Genomic DNA, 18,894 nt, shown 5'->3' with positions numbered 1-18,894 from the left:
CACCAACGGCGCCGATACCGACCTCCTCGCACATGTAAGTCTTCTATTTCTCTTTCTTCCCTCTGCGCCACAACTCATCTCCCTTCTCGTGTCGACAACCTCCCCTTGAACCGGTCCTCGCAGCATTGTGAGAGCTGCGGTGCCACGGCGCCATGACCGACCACTGTTGTTGCCGCCTTTGCCTCGACTCCCACCTGCTTCCCTCTTCGCAGCGTTTTTCTGGCAGGCCCTAACGACGATTTCTGCCAGCGACCCTCTGCCATCTGTCGCTCTCGTCAAGCAGGGGCCAAGGCCTCTACTGTGCGATTATTCCGATAGGCAGGGGCTTCGGTCCCTGTCATTTGGGGGTTTTTTTTATCAGGCATGGGCCTCGGCTTATGTCGTGCATCTTATTTTGGCAGGCAGGGGCCTCGGCCCCTGTTGTTTGATGTTTCTAGCGAGCAGGGGCCTCGACCCCTGCCATGCACCCCCTTTTGGCAGTGGGCTTTGCCCCTGCCACTCACTCTCTGGCAGATCGATAGGGGCTGAGTCCCTGCCGACTGAGTCCTTTCGGTGGGTCGATAGGGGTTGAACCCTTACTACCTCCTATGACTTCCAACTCTTCGCAGGATCCAAGCTCTGCAGTTTTCTGACTTCTGGCAGGCAACAACCTAGCCCTTTGCCCCTGTCCGCGATGTCAAAAGATGGGTGGAGGGCCAGGCCCCTACCACCTTCTGTCACCGCCAAGTGCCCTAGCGGACCGACATCCCTTGTTTAATGTCGGGTTGGATCAGGATCACAACTAAGTCCACCAAGCCCCTTCTTTTTCTTATTCGAGTTGCTATTTATTTGTTCTTCACAGATTTGTACGACGGAGCACCCTCGCGTCTCGAGATGTACATTACTATGTTCAATGATGCGTGCAACCCTGAAACCCTCAAGGTAGGGGAAAGTTGCGCAAAAAGGGCAGTATATGAACTGAATTAAGTTGAAATAACTAAAACAATCATGCTAGATATGCCTAAGTCATACTTTATTTCCTTCCTGTACTTATCTGTCTCGCGTATTTACTTGCTTGCACGCTTATTGGTTGAGATATGGATTCGTACCGTGTTCCTTATTTGCACATTTACTTGCTTGCATAGATATGTGACTGATGTATGGTTTCGTACCTCATGCCTTGTTTGCATAATTACTTGCTTGCTTAGGTATTCAATCGATGTACAAATTTATACCTGGTGCGGTTTGCTTATACTTCTTTCGCTCAATGTGCGATTTTGCATGTCGAGTGTTGCTTAGTACTTTGCTATCATGCTATAATGTTCTCATGCTCGCAGTTATGGTATACAAGTCGATGCAGCCTTCTATATATCCTGTCCTTGCTAATTTTTGAAGGATGCGAGTTGCGCTTGTGCACAACAGTTCCTTTTAAAAGGATTCCTTATGCGAATCCAGTTTTCAGATGCATCGTTTTGCAAAGGCGAAAATTGGAAGTCTTTCAGGTTGCGAAAGTGCAACTAAGTTTTTTCAAGACAATACTTTTGAATAAAATGTTTTACAACTATAATATGATATTTTAATATGATTCAGAAACCCTGAAAAGGGTCACAACTTATCAAGGGTGCAACCTTGCAAAGCAAGCTCGAAGGTTTTGGGAGTTTCAATATATATCAAGTAAGTCTCTCAAATTGACGTGTCTTTGGAGAACGGAAGCTAGGCTCGCAACGATGTCTTGCATGCAATGTGTATCGTCACTTCAAAAGAGTGATTCGAGGCAAATCTCGTATCGTACAACATGTCATTGTGTTAATATAAATTAAAAGACTTGATCTTATGAAACAAAATAATTATTGTACCACTTCTCTTATAAAGGATAAATGTTGGTATTTCTTTTGAGAAACCGTTTCTCCCATTTATCGTAGTTGTATCTTTTAATAGGTATGGCCGTACCTTTGGATAGGTACGTCATGTTGGTGTTACGATGATCGGTTGAGAGGTATATGGTAACCTCGAAACGTGTTTTGGCACCTTATTGCAATCATGTAATGTTGATGATCGCCTAACAGGCAAGAGGCTCATGAGGGTCTAAAGGACTTGAGCATGACAAATATGAAATTGAATTATTGTACTGTGTACTTTTACAAAGCAAATGTGTTGGGGATTTCATATGAGAAATTCATTCCCCTCTCATCGTGATTGTACTTTTGAACATGTACGTTGTGTATTACGATGAGTAGGATGAGGGTTCCATGTTTACCTCGAACGTGCAATGGCGCGTATAACACACATAATGGTGATGGTTTCGCCTTCACAGGAAAGATGCTCGAGTGGGTCGAAAGACCAGAGCATGTAGAACGGGGCAGCGGTTAAGAAACCCTCGTCGTGCACGTTCGACATGGTTCGTCAAGAGAGCGGATGGATGGTACAAAACTCCGATGGACAGGTCCTTTAATGGCAGTTACGGGCAAAAGACTCGGATTCCCCAGTCATTGGAGTTAGGGGAAATGGGCTAAAAATGGTAGCTTACAGTTGGATGCATCCACAGATCACCTATGCCTTTGGGGATTTACTCTCTTGGTCACTGGCCATCCCCTTAGGAGCGGACTCAGTCAGCCATCCGGGTTATCTAAAACACATAGCATAATAAACCCCTGGACTGGTCTTGATTGTTTCTATGTTTCGTGTCTTGCACGTACCCGCCTAGCCAGTTAATATCGAAACATAATTTAAATCTGATCACACAATTTGTTGAGTTATGCCCATATGAAAGTTATAGTGTGTATCAAGTTCAATACTTATGGAATTGTGTGTGTGGTTGATGTAGCATTGTATGTTGCTAGTTAAATTTCTTATGAAGTTCTTTGCTTGTAATAGTTAGCCTACTTGTGTTAGTAAAATGCTTGTAAAAATTCTAGCATCGTGCTCATGATAGTTTGCTCCATAACACTGTTGAAAGCAAATTGTTATTTAATTGCATGTCTACTTGACATATTAAATTATTCTGCTTAATTATGTTTAATATTGTCATGTCTATGCACCTACCAGTTTTTAGCGAAACTGACCCATTTTATGGGCAGGTAATGGATAGATAATACAGTCTGCGATGGCACAATGGCGTGATGAGATCACGATAGAGCTCTTTCCCTGACGTTTCGCTCCTGAGGACATGTTGGTAAATTTGGTATAAAGTGTGTTTCAAAATTTCTCTTTTATTAAACCGTGAGTTAATAAAACTTTTTTAGTAAGCTTCTTCTTGGTTTCAATAAACAAATTCTCAATTATTGAAACTCCATTTCTAAACCATTTGATTTCAATGGTTGTGCGGGATTTGACAAAGGAAAGTTTACGCTGTAATGCGCTCAAGGTCCATTGACTTGTGGTTTTAAAAATATCATTTCCGCTGAAGTATTATTTAAACTCTGATTATTGTATGATTTCAAAGCTTTCTAAAATATTCTAAAAGTTTCAAGTCCTGGATTTTTGGGGCGTTACAGGTTTCACCCGTTATATATATATATATATATATATATATATATATATATATATATATATATATATATATATATATATATATATATATATATATATATATATATAGAGAGAGAGAGAGAGAGAGAGAGAGAGAGAGAGAGAGGACTCATCACTCTCTTTAACAGACGAGATCCTCCATAAAACATGGTCACAGTGATTTCTAACGGATCAACATCTCTCACTTGACCATGTGAAACAAAAACTAGATGCAAGATTTAGCCTCTCATTATTGGAGTATTTCTCTTACATCAACATTCCTGAATTGAGTTATATTTTGAGTTTCTCATCTAGACGTATGTCTTTGTTAGTCATATCTTAATCCCATACATGATACATGTTTTGAGAATATTTTCTCTGATATGCCCTTTGTTAAATGATCAACAATCATATTGGATATAGGTAAATAGCTGACTTTGATTTCATTCATATCATGAATATATTGGTACTTTAACATTATATGTTTGCTTTTTGAATTATCACATCTACTCTTCATAAGGAAGATAGCAACCTGATTATCACAATAAATCTGGACTGGCCCGTTGGTTACTTCCTGCTTCAAATCATTAATGAAGCAGCTTATCTAAACAGCAAACATTGCAGCTGCATTGCATGCAATATATTCAGCTTCTTGAGTATATTGTGCTACATAACCTTGTTTCTTACAAGACCAGAAAACTGCTCCTCATCTAAGAAGGAAAACATATCAAGAAGTTGATTTACTATAATCTCTACTACCAGTAGAGTCAGCATCAGAATATCTAGTTAATTCTAAAAAATCAGCCTGAAAACATAGTTTCAAGTTTATAGTCCCCTTTAAATATCGAAATATTATTTTTGTTGCTTGTCAGTGTGTTTAACCAGGATTACTCTGATAGCGACTAACGGGGCTAACAACAAAGCTGATATCAGGCCTTGTGTATAGCATAGCATATATCAAGCTTCCAACAACTTGAGCATAAGGGACATTCAGTCTTTCCTGTTCATCACTTGGACTATCATTCTTACTCAATTTGATACCTTTTACCACAAGTGTTCTAACCTGCTTACAAACACTCATTTTAAATTTTTTGAGTATCTGATTTATATATCTTTCTTGGATCAAGTTTAAAAGTCTGGAGCTTCTGTCTTGAGTGATTTTAATTTCAAGAACATAGGATGCTTCTCCCACGTCTTTCATTTCGAACCAAGAATTTAACCATGACTTGGTTTTGACAATTATATCATTGTCGTTTTCAGTTAGAAAAATGTCATCTACATACAGTGAGAGAATAGCAAATTTACTCCCACTTTTCTAGACATAAACACAGTGGTCAAATTTATTTGCTACAAAACCTAAAGATGTGATAGCCTTATGAAACTTTAAGTACCACTGACGTGGTGATTACTTAAGTTCGTATAAGGATTTTTTTAACCTATATACTTTATCTGCTTTACCTTTTATTATATATAGCCTTCAAGTGCTCCATAAAAATAGTTTTTTTAAGCTTACCATTAAGAAAAGTGGTTTTAACATCCATTTGATGTAGATTTAGATCGTAGTGAGCTACAAATACAATAATTATCCTTATTGAGGCAAATTTTACAATAGGTGAATATGTGTCAACATAATCTAATCATTCTTTCTAAGAAAAACCTTTAGCAACTAATCTTATTTTAAATTTATCAATGCTACCATCAGACTTGGATTTTTTCTTTAATATCTATTTACATTCAATGGCTTTCCTTTTCTCAGGTAAATCAGTCAATTCCTAGACCTAGTTTTTCTCAATGGACTCAATTTTCTCGTCTATGACTTTTACGCAGTTTGTTGACTCACGTAAGTTTATTACCTCACCATATGATAAGTTATCTTTCATGTCATCCATGTCTAAAGCATAACACAGTTCATCCAATAGGTAGACATAATAGTCATCTAAGTAGGATGGATGAACTCTTGACCTTTTATGTCCGACCTAAAGCTTTTGAGATGATATAGAAGAAATGATTTTAGAGAATTCGGCACTAATTATAGGTTATTACATATCATCAGAGTCATACTATAGATCAAGATGATCATTTTCATTTATTTTTGGAATAACCTCTTCCATGTTTTGATCTTCCAAGAAGATTATATCTCTACTTTCGATTAAAACCTTATCTGGGTGGTAAAATCTATAGCCTTTAGATCCCTTGAGATATCCAACAAATATATACCTTATAGATTTGGTGTCGAGTTTATCTCTAGTTTGCTCTATAACATTTATATGAGCTACAGAACTCCATCTGTGAAAGTAACTTAAATTTGGTTTTCTTTCCATCTACAATTCATAAGGTGTAGAGATAATAGCTTTACATAGAACTCTGTTTAGAACATATGTTATTGTATGTATAGCTTCTCTCCAAAATACTTTGGATAATGAAGTGTTAGATAACATATATCTAACCATATAAAGAAGAGTCATATTAAATCTTTCAGACATACCATTTTGTTGAGGTGTGCTAGGAGTAGTAGTTTACGGTCTGATCCTATTGGCTTTATAATATTCAGAGAATTCATTCGAGGTATATTCTCCACCCCCATCAGACCGTAAAATTCTAATTTTTCTACCAAGTTGATTATCAACCTCTTTATGATATTCCTTAAATTTATCTTATGCCTCATACTTGTAAGTGATAAGATATATGTAATTGTATTTAGAAAAGTCATCAATAAATGATATAAAATATTGCATTCCTTTATAAGTTGAGTTCTAAAGAGACCACAAATGTCAGTATGTATGATTTCTAATAATTCTGATGCTCTTGTAATATTTTGTGGAAAGGGTTTCCTTGTTATTTTTCTATAGATACAAGGTTCACATCTATGAAATGAAGACTCATTAAATTCAGGTATTAATTTTAAATCAATAAGTTTCTTCATCTTTTTTAAGTTAATGTGTCCAAGTCTTTAATGCCAGACATTTACATCCACATGGAAGACGGTATCAATATAAGCAAAAAATGCTGAATCTTTATTTATATCAGAATCATTGATTTTAAACAATCCATGATTTTTGTCAAGGATGCCATCAAATAGAACACGTCCATGTTTTCCCATGGTGACTTTCCTGAGATGAAATCAAACCTTAAGACCTTTGGCAACTAGAGCCAGGACAGACACTAAATTTCACCTCATAGACGGTACAAATAGAATATTGGACAATAATACATTATTTTTAGATGTCTTAATACTATAAGTCTTGATACCCATAACATCTGAGCAAGTGTTGTTGCTCATGTATACCCAATGTTCACCAGGCTGGTACTCGACCATGTCCACTATTCTCTCCTTGGTCATTCCTATATCTCATGTTGCCCAAGAGTCCACCCACCAACCGAAAAGAGCTTGGTCTGTATATGAGCATTCTGATATCACACAGATAATGTTTCGTCTCTCCTTTTGTTGGTTATTCTTATTGTTCCTGTCAGTGTTGTTGTTTGACCGACTTCTGCAATCTTTCTTGAAGTGTCTAGGTTTTTCACACTTGAAGCACTTCACTTGTGAGGCAGCATGCGGCTTGTACAATGTTTGTCTTCTTTTCTTATCAAATTTGCCATTTTCTTTAAAGTATTTCTTCTTAAATTATGGGCGTCTAGAAGGGCTATAGCCTCGAGAATGACCATCTTTAGAAAAGTGTAATTCACTCTTCTGATCTTGTTGCATGTGTTGTTGCTCAATATTTAATTGAGCAAAAAGCTCTTCTAAGGTTAGGTTTTTAGAGTTTAATCTAAAAGTTGTTTGTACAATTTTTCAAAAGGATGGTAGACTATGCAGAATGATAGATATCTGCATCCGGTCAGGAATTACATTCTCAACAATTGTTAGGTCCTTGGCTATAACTAGGATTTTGTTGACATGGTCAACAACATTATCATTTTCTTGCATACGACATATATTGTATTGTTCTAAGAGAAGTTGAATGTGGATTTCAAAGGTTGTCTCATATTTTCTAGAAATGACTTCAAACATTGACTTAGCTGTAGGGTAATCCTCAAATACCCTAATGAGATCATCATCTATATAAGTTAACATAATGTTTTTTGCCAACATGTTGTCTTTTTTGTATTTTGTATATGAGGCTTTGTTCTCGTCAAAGGCTGCAGTGCCAGGATCTCTCATTTCAATAGTGAGGGCATTCTCGATGCCCTCCAATGTTAGAACAAAAGGAATCCTCCTCTTTTAAATGTGAAAGTTTGTGCTATTAAGTTTATCGATTTTGGCTAATTCAATAGCACACACCATACTTGTCATTTTTTTTATTATTTTAAAATAACAAGATATGATAAGAGTAGATTCACATTCAACAAGTAGATAATTTAAATAACATTAGCAAAAAAAATATATGAAATATGACTTTCACAATTAAAACTACAAGACAATAAGTGTCAATGCTAATATGACAATCAAATACTTAATTTCAGAATAAATGATGTAATTTGTACTTTTAAACCCTGTTCTGGAATTTCAAAAAGGTTTATCTGCAAGTAAACGAAATTTTAAAGTAAAATAGGGGGTTTTCTATAAGAAAACAGAAAACTGACCTAGTTTCTAAAAATGTTTTCTGAATGCAGGTCCCTTTTAAGAATTTCCAGAATAATCAGGGACTGCTGCAGAAATTTAGGGATGCAAAGGTAAATTTCGCCAAAGATTAAGGGCATTGAAGTAATTTTGGAATACTTAGATAGAACGAGCGATTAAATTAAAAGCAGGGGTATATCAATAAATAAGCAATGGGGGGGACATGACTGTAAATTTTTTAAAAGACCAGAGTCAACCTGCAAATTCACCTGTCTAGGAGACAGGACTAGAATTTTTATTAAAGTGTAGGGGCAAAAATATATTTTTGTCTGAAAACATGTATAAATACCCTGTTTTCGAGAAAACTGAAAGCTTCTGGACAAAGCTTCTGTTACTTTTCCCTTTTTTTTTCAGTCGATGAAAAATTGATGATGTCTTTTTCTGTTCACCGGAGAAGGGATAGAGGGTGACGACCTTTGGTTGGTTCTCTGCCTATGTTCACCAAAAAAAATAGCAGCAATCGGTGCTCTACCTACGTTCGATTGTGTTCTCTCATATTTTGTTAAGTTTTGTCTGTTCTCAGCAGAAAAATGGTGGATGCAGAGTTGGTTGGTGCTCTGTATGTGTTTTTCAAAAAAAAAATGGCAGTGCTATGCCTGTGTTTAGCTATGCTCAAGTGTTATCCTGTATTTTGCCTGTTCTTAGTAGGAAAAGTAAAAGATACAGAGATGGTTGGTGCTCTGCGTGTGTTTGCCAAAAAAAGATGGTAGGTGATCAGTGCTCTGCCTGTGTTTTTGTTCTCAAGTGTGCTAAATTTGGTCTGATCACCGGGAAAAAAAATGCGATGATAAAAATGATAACTAGCCCCTTTTTATTTTTTTGTTTTCTCTCTGAGGTTCGATCTTGCAGGTGTTAGGCAGATAACCACCACTTTTCCATTGGGTGGTCATCGATGTCAGAAAATGGGCAGTCACTCGAGCAAAAGACCGACGTCCGATGAGAAAAAAAGGCAATGGTCGTTTCTTTTTGTTTTGGTATATTGACTCCTTTGCCAAAGGGATGAGATGGTCGGATTTTCAGATGGAGATCGATCGAGAAAAAAAAAGTTTGTTTACACTATGCGCCCCTTTGTGGGATAAACCATTTGGTTTAAACCGTTAGCCAAATAGATCGTTGGGCAAAACAAGAATTCTTCCACTAGGACAAAAAAAATAATAAAAAGATTTCTTCTGCTCCTCCCCTTCCCTTTTATCTTTATTTTTTTTTATTTTAACAAAATATGTTGCACTTTAGTTCAATTCCTTTGACTGTTGTAAACCATCTGATTCTCTATGCTAGATGGGTGAAAAAAAAAAACTTGCTTTACAGGTTCGTTGAAATGCGATACAGGGGGTCACCAAAAAAATTATTTTTATTATTTTTGTTTTAATATTATCCCCTGTGTTTTATTTTATTATTAGTTTGCCTGATAGAGGGGGTTCACCTTATTGGCAACCCTATGAAATATGAAAGTATACAACACAACAACCAAATGAGGTTCGTCGTTTACTGGTGCCCCAATAGAAAACCTCCCTTTTGAGGAAGGCGTTTGCAACCGAAAACAACAGACCCTTTAAGGGGTCTGTGTCTGTCTGAGTAGAGTCAAATGGAAGCAGAGGTCGCCAGAATCTGACGACATCCTCTTTTGTATGTAAAGAAAAAGGAAGTTCTGAACTCTCTTGTCGTTGTGCCCCTTTGATGCTGAGTTTGACTGTCGATGGTGTTGTGAAGAAGCCTCTATCTATCAGGTTTTGATACCACTGATGGATCGTGATCGTGGAGTCGACGGAGAGATCGAGATAGTTTTGATGGTTATGACCTTCTTCAAGGGGAGTCTATTTCACTTCAATATGTATTCGGTGAGTGAGTCCTCTTTTCTATTTATACTAGAAGGGAGGGTTATCTGTTGGGAGTTTTACATTTCCTTGAGTAGACGTTTTACCTCAGTATGAAAGTTAGTTCTAGATAAGACTTTCAAACAGAGCATTTTTCACCTGTTACAGAGAGAAAGAGAGAGTGGGCCCACCTGTTTCTTTAACAGGTGACACGAGAGAGAGAGAGAGAGAGACCAACCTTCCGATTTCTTCTGCAAACCTTTCAACAAGCTCACGCGGTTCCAATTTACCCTTTGAATTTCCACATATTCTCCCAAACACCCAAATAACAAAATCGTTTAAATAATTAAAAGAACACCAATGATCTCTCTCTCTCTCTCTCGTGGTAACAAGAATCAGCAAGTGTGTAGTAAGAGCTAAATATGAATTCCCCCATCTTCTCCCAAACACCCAAATAACAAAATCGTAACACCAATGGTCTCTCTCTCTCTCTCTCTCTCGTGGTAACAACAATTAGCAAGTGTGGGGACAATAGTAAGAGCTAAATATGAACCATTTGAATGGTTGTCCTTTCTCTTCGTAGTTGGTTCTCTTGGAAGAGAGAGAGAGGACCGGGTCCATTAATTTCAGTAAATCTTTTCTATCCGTTCATTCTATAAAGACTCTCCCTCTCCATCCACTGGTCCTCCTTTTTAGACCTTTTTTTTTAAAGGCGTCTCCATTTTAGACCTTCTTCTAAATAAACACCCCTGTTCTCCAAAACTAAACTCATTGTAACATCAAGAAGCAAAACTGCTGGGTTAGCATCATGAAGGGCTTTCTTCCCCACCTCGTTGCCCTCCCCTTGTTCTTCTTCGTGTTCATTGGATTGTCGGCAGTCCAGGCCCACATTGCCGAACACGATGACTACTGGCGCATGCGCGCCGAGGCCGCTCGTAACGCATCTCTCGAAGCCTACAATCCTGAACCCTTCAATGTCACCAGCCATTTCAACTATCACGTCCACAGGTCTCTCTTTCTCCCATATGTATAATTTAGTTATCTTTACATTAGCAAACGATTTAAATGATCAAAATATTATTAAATAGTTATTAAAAAAAGTCACTTTCACCTTTTAATTTATAATTTTATTTTTTTATTTTTTTAAACAAAATTTTTATTTTTACTTCAAAAATAATTATATAATTTCTTTTAAAAATATTTTAATCATTTCAATCAATTGAATATAGCTTATATTGATATAATTAATTTAATATTACTAAAATACACACAAAAAGCTTTGCTAAAACAAAAAAAGTAATATGCATTACTTGTGGCAACAGGGACATGGAGGGCAATAGCACAAGAAGGAACTTAGGACGTTACACTGGACCATGTGTTGCCACAAACCCGATAGACCGCTGCTGGAGGTGCGACCCACTTTGGAGCAAGCACCGCAAGAAACTTGCTGACTGTGCGCTCGGGTTCGGCCGCAAAGCACTCGGCGGCAAGCGCGGGAAGTATTACATTGTCACCGACCCGTCGGACGACGACCTAGTCAACCCAAAGAAGGGCACACTTAGATATGGTGTGATCCAAGACCGGCCTCTTTGGATCATCTTTAAGAGTGACATGATGATCCGTTTGAACGAGGAGCTGATCATCAATGACTGGAAGACCATAGATGGTAGGGGGGGCAACGTTCACATTGCTTATGGTGCTGGATTCACCATCCAGTTTGTGAAGCATGTCATCATACATGGGCTGCACATACATGACATAAAGACAGGCAGTGGTGGGGTGATAAGGGACTCTGAGAGCCATGCGGGTATAAGGACCAAAAGTGATGGGGATGGTATCTCTATATTTGGTTCGAGCAATATATGGATTGACCATAATTCCATGTCCAACTGCATGGATGGCCTTATCGATGCAGTCCAAGGGTCCACGGCCATCACCATTTCAAACAATCACTTCACCAATCACAATGAGGTAATCCATGAACCATCCTCCTAATGACCATCATGATCCACAGATGGAATATTTTTATGTCATCACCAATGACATGATGTGTGACTCCTAAGTCATACCTCTCTTACCTTGATGTTGAGAGTGGTGGTGATGACTCATAATTACCACCGTCATCATGATTTGATGGTTGATGGGATTGATGATGATGATGATGATGATGATGATTCTTGCATGCTGTAGAAAAATGATCATTATTATAAAAGTCAATCATGATTTGATGGTTGATATGAATCAGTTTTCAATGATGATGCCCACATGTCATGACAAAATAATTATTATCATAAAAATTCTCATAAAGCACATGCATGATGTATAGATGATGATGATGATGACTATTATTAACGTTATTTGTCATTATAATAATAATAATTATTATTATTATTATTAATTAGGCTCCTCATGAACGTTCATATGGCAGAAAATAACGGTTTGGATTCTAGTTGGATATTTGATCGAATCTAAATCTGTTTGGTTGGATTCAGTAGCCAAAGTCAGACCCAATTAATAATCAATTTTGGTGTTGATATTGAGTTTTGCATGAATAAAACCCAAATCCAAATGCCTGTAAATATCGGACCTTAAGCTAGTTGGATATGGATTTGGTTTTAGCTGATCCCAATTCAACTTCAAATCTGAATAGATCCTGATCCAATTATACTAGATCCAATTAGGTTTGACTTGATAATGCCGAGATCCGATCTGAATTCAATGCTATTAAATCCTTAGTGGAAAACATGTTTTCCCTCATCCTCATCATATGGTTTATACTTTTTCTCATCGTCATAGACATGGTCATCCCGAGTAATGATCTTGCTGATGGCATATGGCTTCCATGCAAATGATGTTATGTTAGTATAATTCAGATTCATGTACATACCATGCAACTTCTAATGCATGATGATGATGATGGTGCATCATGCAGGTGCTCCTCATGGGTGCAAGTGACGGCTACTCGCAGGACGCCGTCATGCAAGTCACCTTTGCATTCAACCACTTTGGAAGAGGCCTTGTTCAGCGGATGCCGAGGTGGGTCTCATGCAAATAACAACCTTTTCAAGCACACACACATATATATATATATATATATATATATATATATATATATATATATATATATATATATATATATATATATATATATATATATATAGAGAGAGAGAGAGAGAGAGAGAGAGAGAGAGAGAGAGAGAGTAATGGGTCACCGATAAACCCATTTGGTGCTAAACACTAAATAAGTTTTTAGGGCTTTTTCATTTTATTTTTAAATTTTGATATATATATATATATATATATATATATAGAGAGAGAGAGAGAGGGGTAGGTGCTAAATGGATTTTATTACCTTTCGGTATTTATTTTTTTTGCAGTTCTGACCCCATAAATGACATGGGCATGATCGATTTATGAGGAATACACACCTGAATCATGTGTTTTCAATGAAAAAATGATATTTGGAGTCTTGAAAATTTATAAAGATTTTAGACCGTTGATTTTTCAAACATCATAAAAACCCACTGGGAATAAAACACTTCAAGAGCTGATCCCTATAAAATCAACTACATTAGATCAAATCTGTATGGTCAGAATTTAAAAATAAGACAAAAAACCCTAAAAACTCATATAACACGTCTAATTTAGCACCTACCCACTATATATATATATATATATATATATGGTGCTTCTATGGTAGCACTGTATACAATTGATTTTCATAGATCTAAACTCCTAATGCAAGATCTAACCTTTGGGTTTATGTTTAGCATATTCTATTTACCATTTTCATTGTTAAAGTTGACTGAAATATAATGTTTTATACTATTTTTAGGCTGCCCCTTATTCTTATGATCATGAACCGTTGAATTTCACTATCTCAAAAATAACATCTTATTCGTATTAGACATGATAAAATCTTTTAACATAATAAATAAACCATGCCAAACACATTTGTACAGTTAGATCTACCATTTAGTCACTAGATCTACACAAACAAGAGTCTTGTGTGTACCACCTTATGTTATCATGATACATAAAGACTTTATATTTTCACATTTATGTTAAATATGACATGCATGGTGCTAAATGAAATATTTTACCAGATTTTCAAAAAAAAATCAAAATTTTAACCAAAGAGATGTGTTCGGCATGATTGATTTACTAAAAATGAACACTTGGATCATGCATTTTGGATGGAAAAAAGGATACTTGGAGCCTTAAAAATTTTATGAAAATTGTAGTTGATTTTTGAAACCTTATAAAAACCTATCCTTGAATGGGAATCAAATCCTCCAAGAACTGATTCCTATAAAACAAGCATATAGAAATGATGAGAATTTAAAAATAAACATAAAAAATCTGGTAAAATGTTTCATTTAGCATTGTGTCATGTTTAGCAGGGATCATATATATATATATATATAAAGGGAGAGCATGGAATCAAAAGTTACAACATTTATAATCAATGATGATTGGGCGACATTCCTGCTCTATGATCCAGCTTTTTGTGAATCAAGCTTTACATATTGTGCTTTTATTATTTATTTAGTGAGCAACATATTTTAGATTATGAATTTTCAATATTTAGATGCATTTTTTTAATTGCTAAAAAGTGAGGCCGACGATACTTTGGATTATAAAATTGTGAGCGGTTCATTTGTCATGTTTTAAAAATATGTCTAGATGTTTTAAATATAGTTACAAATATCACAAGATTTATGAAAATTTCTCGATAATATTGCAAGGAATGGCCTGAAAGTTTAAAACAGCAATTTCTCATAAGATTTTTAAAATAGCGCAAGATTTATGAAAAAACATAAATATCACAATTTAAACACGATATTTACGTTTAAAATGACTATTTATCATGAAAAATTGTGTGATTTCATTAATATTTTCTTATAAAAATCATTTTTTATATTTTTAATTTATTGTTTTATTGCCAAGATTTTGCCAAAAAATATGAGATTTATAAAAAAAATTCAAATCTTTGCAAGTTTTTGAAAAACAATATTTTTGCCATTTTTTTAACTTTTGTAACTATGGTTTTAAAATCTTCATGTAAAAATATATTTCTTATTAAATATATTATAAAAACAAATATATAAGGTCAGGTCAATGAAACGCCAGACAAGAAAAGTCAAGGAAAGTCGCGTGATCATCATTGGTTATAGATGTTGCGTGTTACTTTGGTTGGATGGTCCTCTCTCTCTCTCTCTCTCTCTCTCTCTCTCTCTCTCTCTATATATATATATATATATATATATATATATATATAGAGAGAGAGAGAGAGAGAGAGAGAGAGACTGTCCAACCAAAACCAGGAGGTATAAACCATCCAAACTACTTTATAAAATCGATTTTAAAAGTGTTTTTAGCAAATATGAGTACACGAAAGTAGGGATGGCAGTGGGGCGGGGGACAAGGTCTCCACCCCGCCCCGCCTCAAGATTAGAACCTCCATCCCCGGCGGGGATGGATTTTAACCTCCACCCCCGTCTTCATCCCCGTTTCATGTCCTCCATCCCCGGTTCAAACGAGGATGAGGCGGGGGGGGGCTATTGCGGAGAAAAGTAGCGGGGACGGGGCGGGGATGGGGAAAAGTGTACGTCCATCCCCGAACGGGGATGGATTTTAACCTTCGTCCCCGCCTCCATCCCCGTTTCATACCCTTCGTCTCCAGTCCAAACTGGGCGGGGCCCCGCTTTCCCCCGGTCCACTGCCATCCTTGTACGGAAGTGACATCCATAGTTAGAAACCTAATACGGGACTCTTGTAGCAAATTTTTTAATGTGTACGTAAGATTTTAGAATGTGCTAAAAGAAATAAACGGTTTGAAATTTTTAAAATCACCTTAACCACTTGGTCCGCCTTGAGGGAGTTCGGATAGGGTGCAATCACATGGCACAGAATTTGTGCATTAAGCACCGGATTGCCCTCCATCCTGGGCCTCACAATTAACAGGCCCTGTCCCCAAGATGAAGGGTGATCAGGTGCTTAAAGCACAAATATTTGTGCAATCATATTGCACCTGATCTTTTCACACTTTGGAAGCGAGCTGAAGCATATTATAAAGACAAAATTAACCTTTGACTCTTGGTTGGGCAGGTGCCGTTGGGGTTTTTTCCATGTGCTCAACAATGACTACACACACTGGCGGATGTACGCAGTTGGTGGCAGCCAACACCCAACAATTATAAGCGAAGGCAATCGCTACACAGCACCAGACCTTCTCTTTTCCAAAGAGGTAAAAACTCTCAATCTCTACCGAACCCACTTAGTCTAGCCCTTCTTGTTTGAGTCAAGCTCTTAACAGTGAGCATTGTCCCATTTGACTCGATCAAGTTATGGGGGATACTCATCAAATCTAGAGTTTTTGAGTCAAGACCTAGAATTGATTTGGGCTCATGTCTGACTAGGGCTGCAAAATGGATTGGATATGATTAGATATCCAAATCGATTCAGATAGATTATTTCCGGATTTGGATAATTACAATATGATTCAATGCAGATTCTGATTGGATTTGGATTTGCTAAATTGGATATCTTTTGGATGTGGATTAATATTTTAAGTTGGATCAAATTAATTTGGATCCAGATCAAAGTCCCATCTAATTTCAAATTTTTTTTTCACATGTAAAGACCATTAGTTTTTACTGTTTTTTTCACCATATTTTATCACATATACTTCTGATCTGGATTCAACCCTACCATTCTTGATCTGATTCGGATCTGGGTTTGGTCACACCTGCATTGTAGAATTTGGATTTAGATTCAGATCTAACAAAATCTAGCACATATCGATTCTGTTTGCAGCCATGCGCCCGACCCGGTTCAACTTACTGAATAGGGTTGCAAATGGTTCGGATTCAGGATGGGGCTTTTGCAAATTTTGGTTGTTCCGGATCGGACTCCCCCATGTATTTCCTGATCCTAAATCCGAACCGTTTGCATCCTTATTACTGAAGCGTAAAAGTTGAGCCAAATAAAGAGCTAGAATTGGTGGGAGTTGATTTATGTGAAGTGGGTGTGGCCATTTCTATGTTTGCTTTTGAGGAAAGATCCAATAGACATGGAACATGAGGAACTTACTAATTTATTTTTATTTTATTTTTGGTTTTCTTCTTCTTTATAGAAATTGAGCTTAATTTGGTCAAATTAATAGGTGACAAAGAGAGAGTATTCTCCACAAAGTGTTTGGAGCCAGTGGACATGGAGTTCGAGTAAGGACTACTTCAAGAATGGTGCATTCTTCACAGCATCTGGTCGAAAATTTAAGAATCCGTACACCAAGTCCCAGACCATCACAGCCAAGCCTGGAACATTCGTTCCCAGGCTCACACGCTTTGCTGGTACACTTCAGTGCAAGAAGATGGTCCCCTGCTGATCATCACAGATACGTGACACAGACACACACACACACACAGAGAGATGCAAGGCTGATTGCTTGCATGCGTTCAGTTTAATTTATTGATTGGTTGGTAGTGTATTACTGTCTTTTTTAGAGAGGGAAGCTGGGGTTAGGCTTAGGCAGACCCATACCAGTGTATTGCTAATAGTGTATGCTTTCTATCTAGAATGAGACAATCTTACGACTTCCTCTTCTTCACCTTTTTGCCTCCTTTTTCCTGTGACCCTTTTGGATATTTTGAGCTACACCTCTCTCTCTCTCTCTCTTAAAAGTTGGCCCAAATCAATTTTAAAAAATGATTCAGAGAATCGGCTGATTCAGACCCTCAATCTAATCGGCCAATTTTTAACCAGTAGACGAGACATGTCAGTAAATTGTTACAATAAAATTAATATATATATATAAATATTTTAAAAAATAAACCGAATTAATTCATTGCAAATCAATTTAGGTATCGAGAGTATCAATAGGGGAAGCACACCTCACCTCTTGTACTGTTGTTTTATATATTACATATTTATAGAGGACATTTTTTTATGCACTGCCCGCTTATAGCCACCTATCTCAACATTTCTCTAAGTTTGAGTCCATACCCATCTCGAGAAGTGCCAAGAGATGGCAATGCACTTTTTTTTATGTGAACACATATTTATATATTTTATACATGTATTATATGTTATATATATTATCAAATTTCAAGAACAAAAAACCAAATTTTTTATTCGGATTCAGGATGGGGCTTTTGCAAATTTTGGCTTTTCCTGATCCGACTCCCCAATGTATTTCTGATCCAAAATCTGAACCACTTGCATCCCTAATTTGTCATGGTTTGGCAGCTGAGCCAAGGTGTTACCTTTTATATCTACGTCAAGGGTCCAACTTGGTGTTTTTAATATGTTTCATTGACCCAATAATGAAGTTTGGCTTACGTCACATATAGACAATCATCTCAATTATCTCTTCCGGGCCACAAATTGATATACTATGACTCTGAATTCTATTTATGAACTTATGTCACACGGACACTTCACTTAGAGTGTGTCCCAGTTGACACAACATGACACTAGATAGATCTCACAACACTTCATGGTCATAGTCAAACCTTTATATATATTGCACACGGTCCATATACTGTCTTTAATTTCATCCAGTAAAACTTGGTTATTCATTTTTCACATTTACTTGTGTAAATTTTCATTTATTTTTGTCATTGATTATATTAAAGTGTTAAGGAATGGCCCATCGACCTACTAATGGATTGGAGAAATAAACACGAAAAAAAAAAAACAAAACAATCACACATTAAAACAAGGATTTTATGTGGTTGGGCGAAAACTGCCTAAGTCCACAATAGCCTTCTTTTTTATTGATTGGGATAAAGATGCCTCCTTAAATAAGAGGAGTCTGCAAATTTTACATGGAGTTTTACTAGTATATTGATAGGATATAGAATCTAAGTTAAAATTACAAAACTATTCTAAAAAAATTGCCTCATAAACTGCCTCCCCTAACCCCCACTTTATGGGTAGGAGGGCCTACCCCCTACAACCTCCCGACCA

The 18,894-nt window shown here is 36.7% G+C and overlaps 1 protein-coding gene and 1 long non-coding RNA gene across 2 annotated transcripts; both read left to right on the top strand.

The window, feature by feature from the left end:
* Positions 1-8,425: 8,425 nt before the first annotated feature.
* LOC149815298 (uncharacterized) lies at positions 8,426-9,281 on the top strand. The gene is made up of 2 exons (XR_016427994.1): positions 8,426-8,813; positions 8,957-9,281. It is a non-coding gene; the product is annotated as an uncharacterized LOC149815298 (long non-coding RNA).
* Positions 9,282-9,897: 616 nt separating this feature from the next.
* Positions 9,898-17,533, top strand: LOC149815297 (pectate lyase-like). The gene is made up of 5 exons (XM_089988813.1): positions 9,898-9,945; positions 11,244-11,892; positions 12,854-12,957; positions 16,033-16,171; positions 17,090-17,533. The coding sequence occupies exons 2-5, from the start codon at positions 11,248-11,250 to the stop codon at positions 17,309-17,311; spliced, it is 1,110 nt and encodes a 369-aa protein (XP_089844939.1). The 5' UTR covers positions 9,898-9,945; positions 11,244-11,247; the 3' UTR covers positions 17,312-17,533.
* The last annotated feature ends 1,361 nt before the right edge of the window (positions 17,534-18,894 follow it).

Source organism: Nuphar pumila, chromosome 15 (genome assembly GCF_984573655.1).
Source record: "Nuphar pumila chromosome 15, dmNupPumi1.hap1.1, whole genome shotgun sequence".
Classification (NCBI taxonomy): Eukaryota; Viridiplantae; Streptophyta; class Magnoliopsida; order Nymphaeales; family Nymphaeaceae; genus Nuphar; species Nuphar pumila.
The sequence above is the reverse complement of the archived record's forward strand: the minus strand, read 5'-3'. Positions and strand labels throughout refer to the sequence as shown.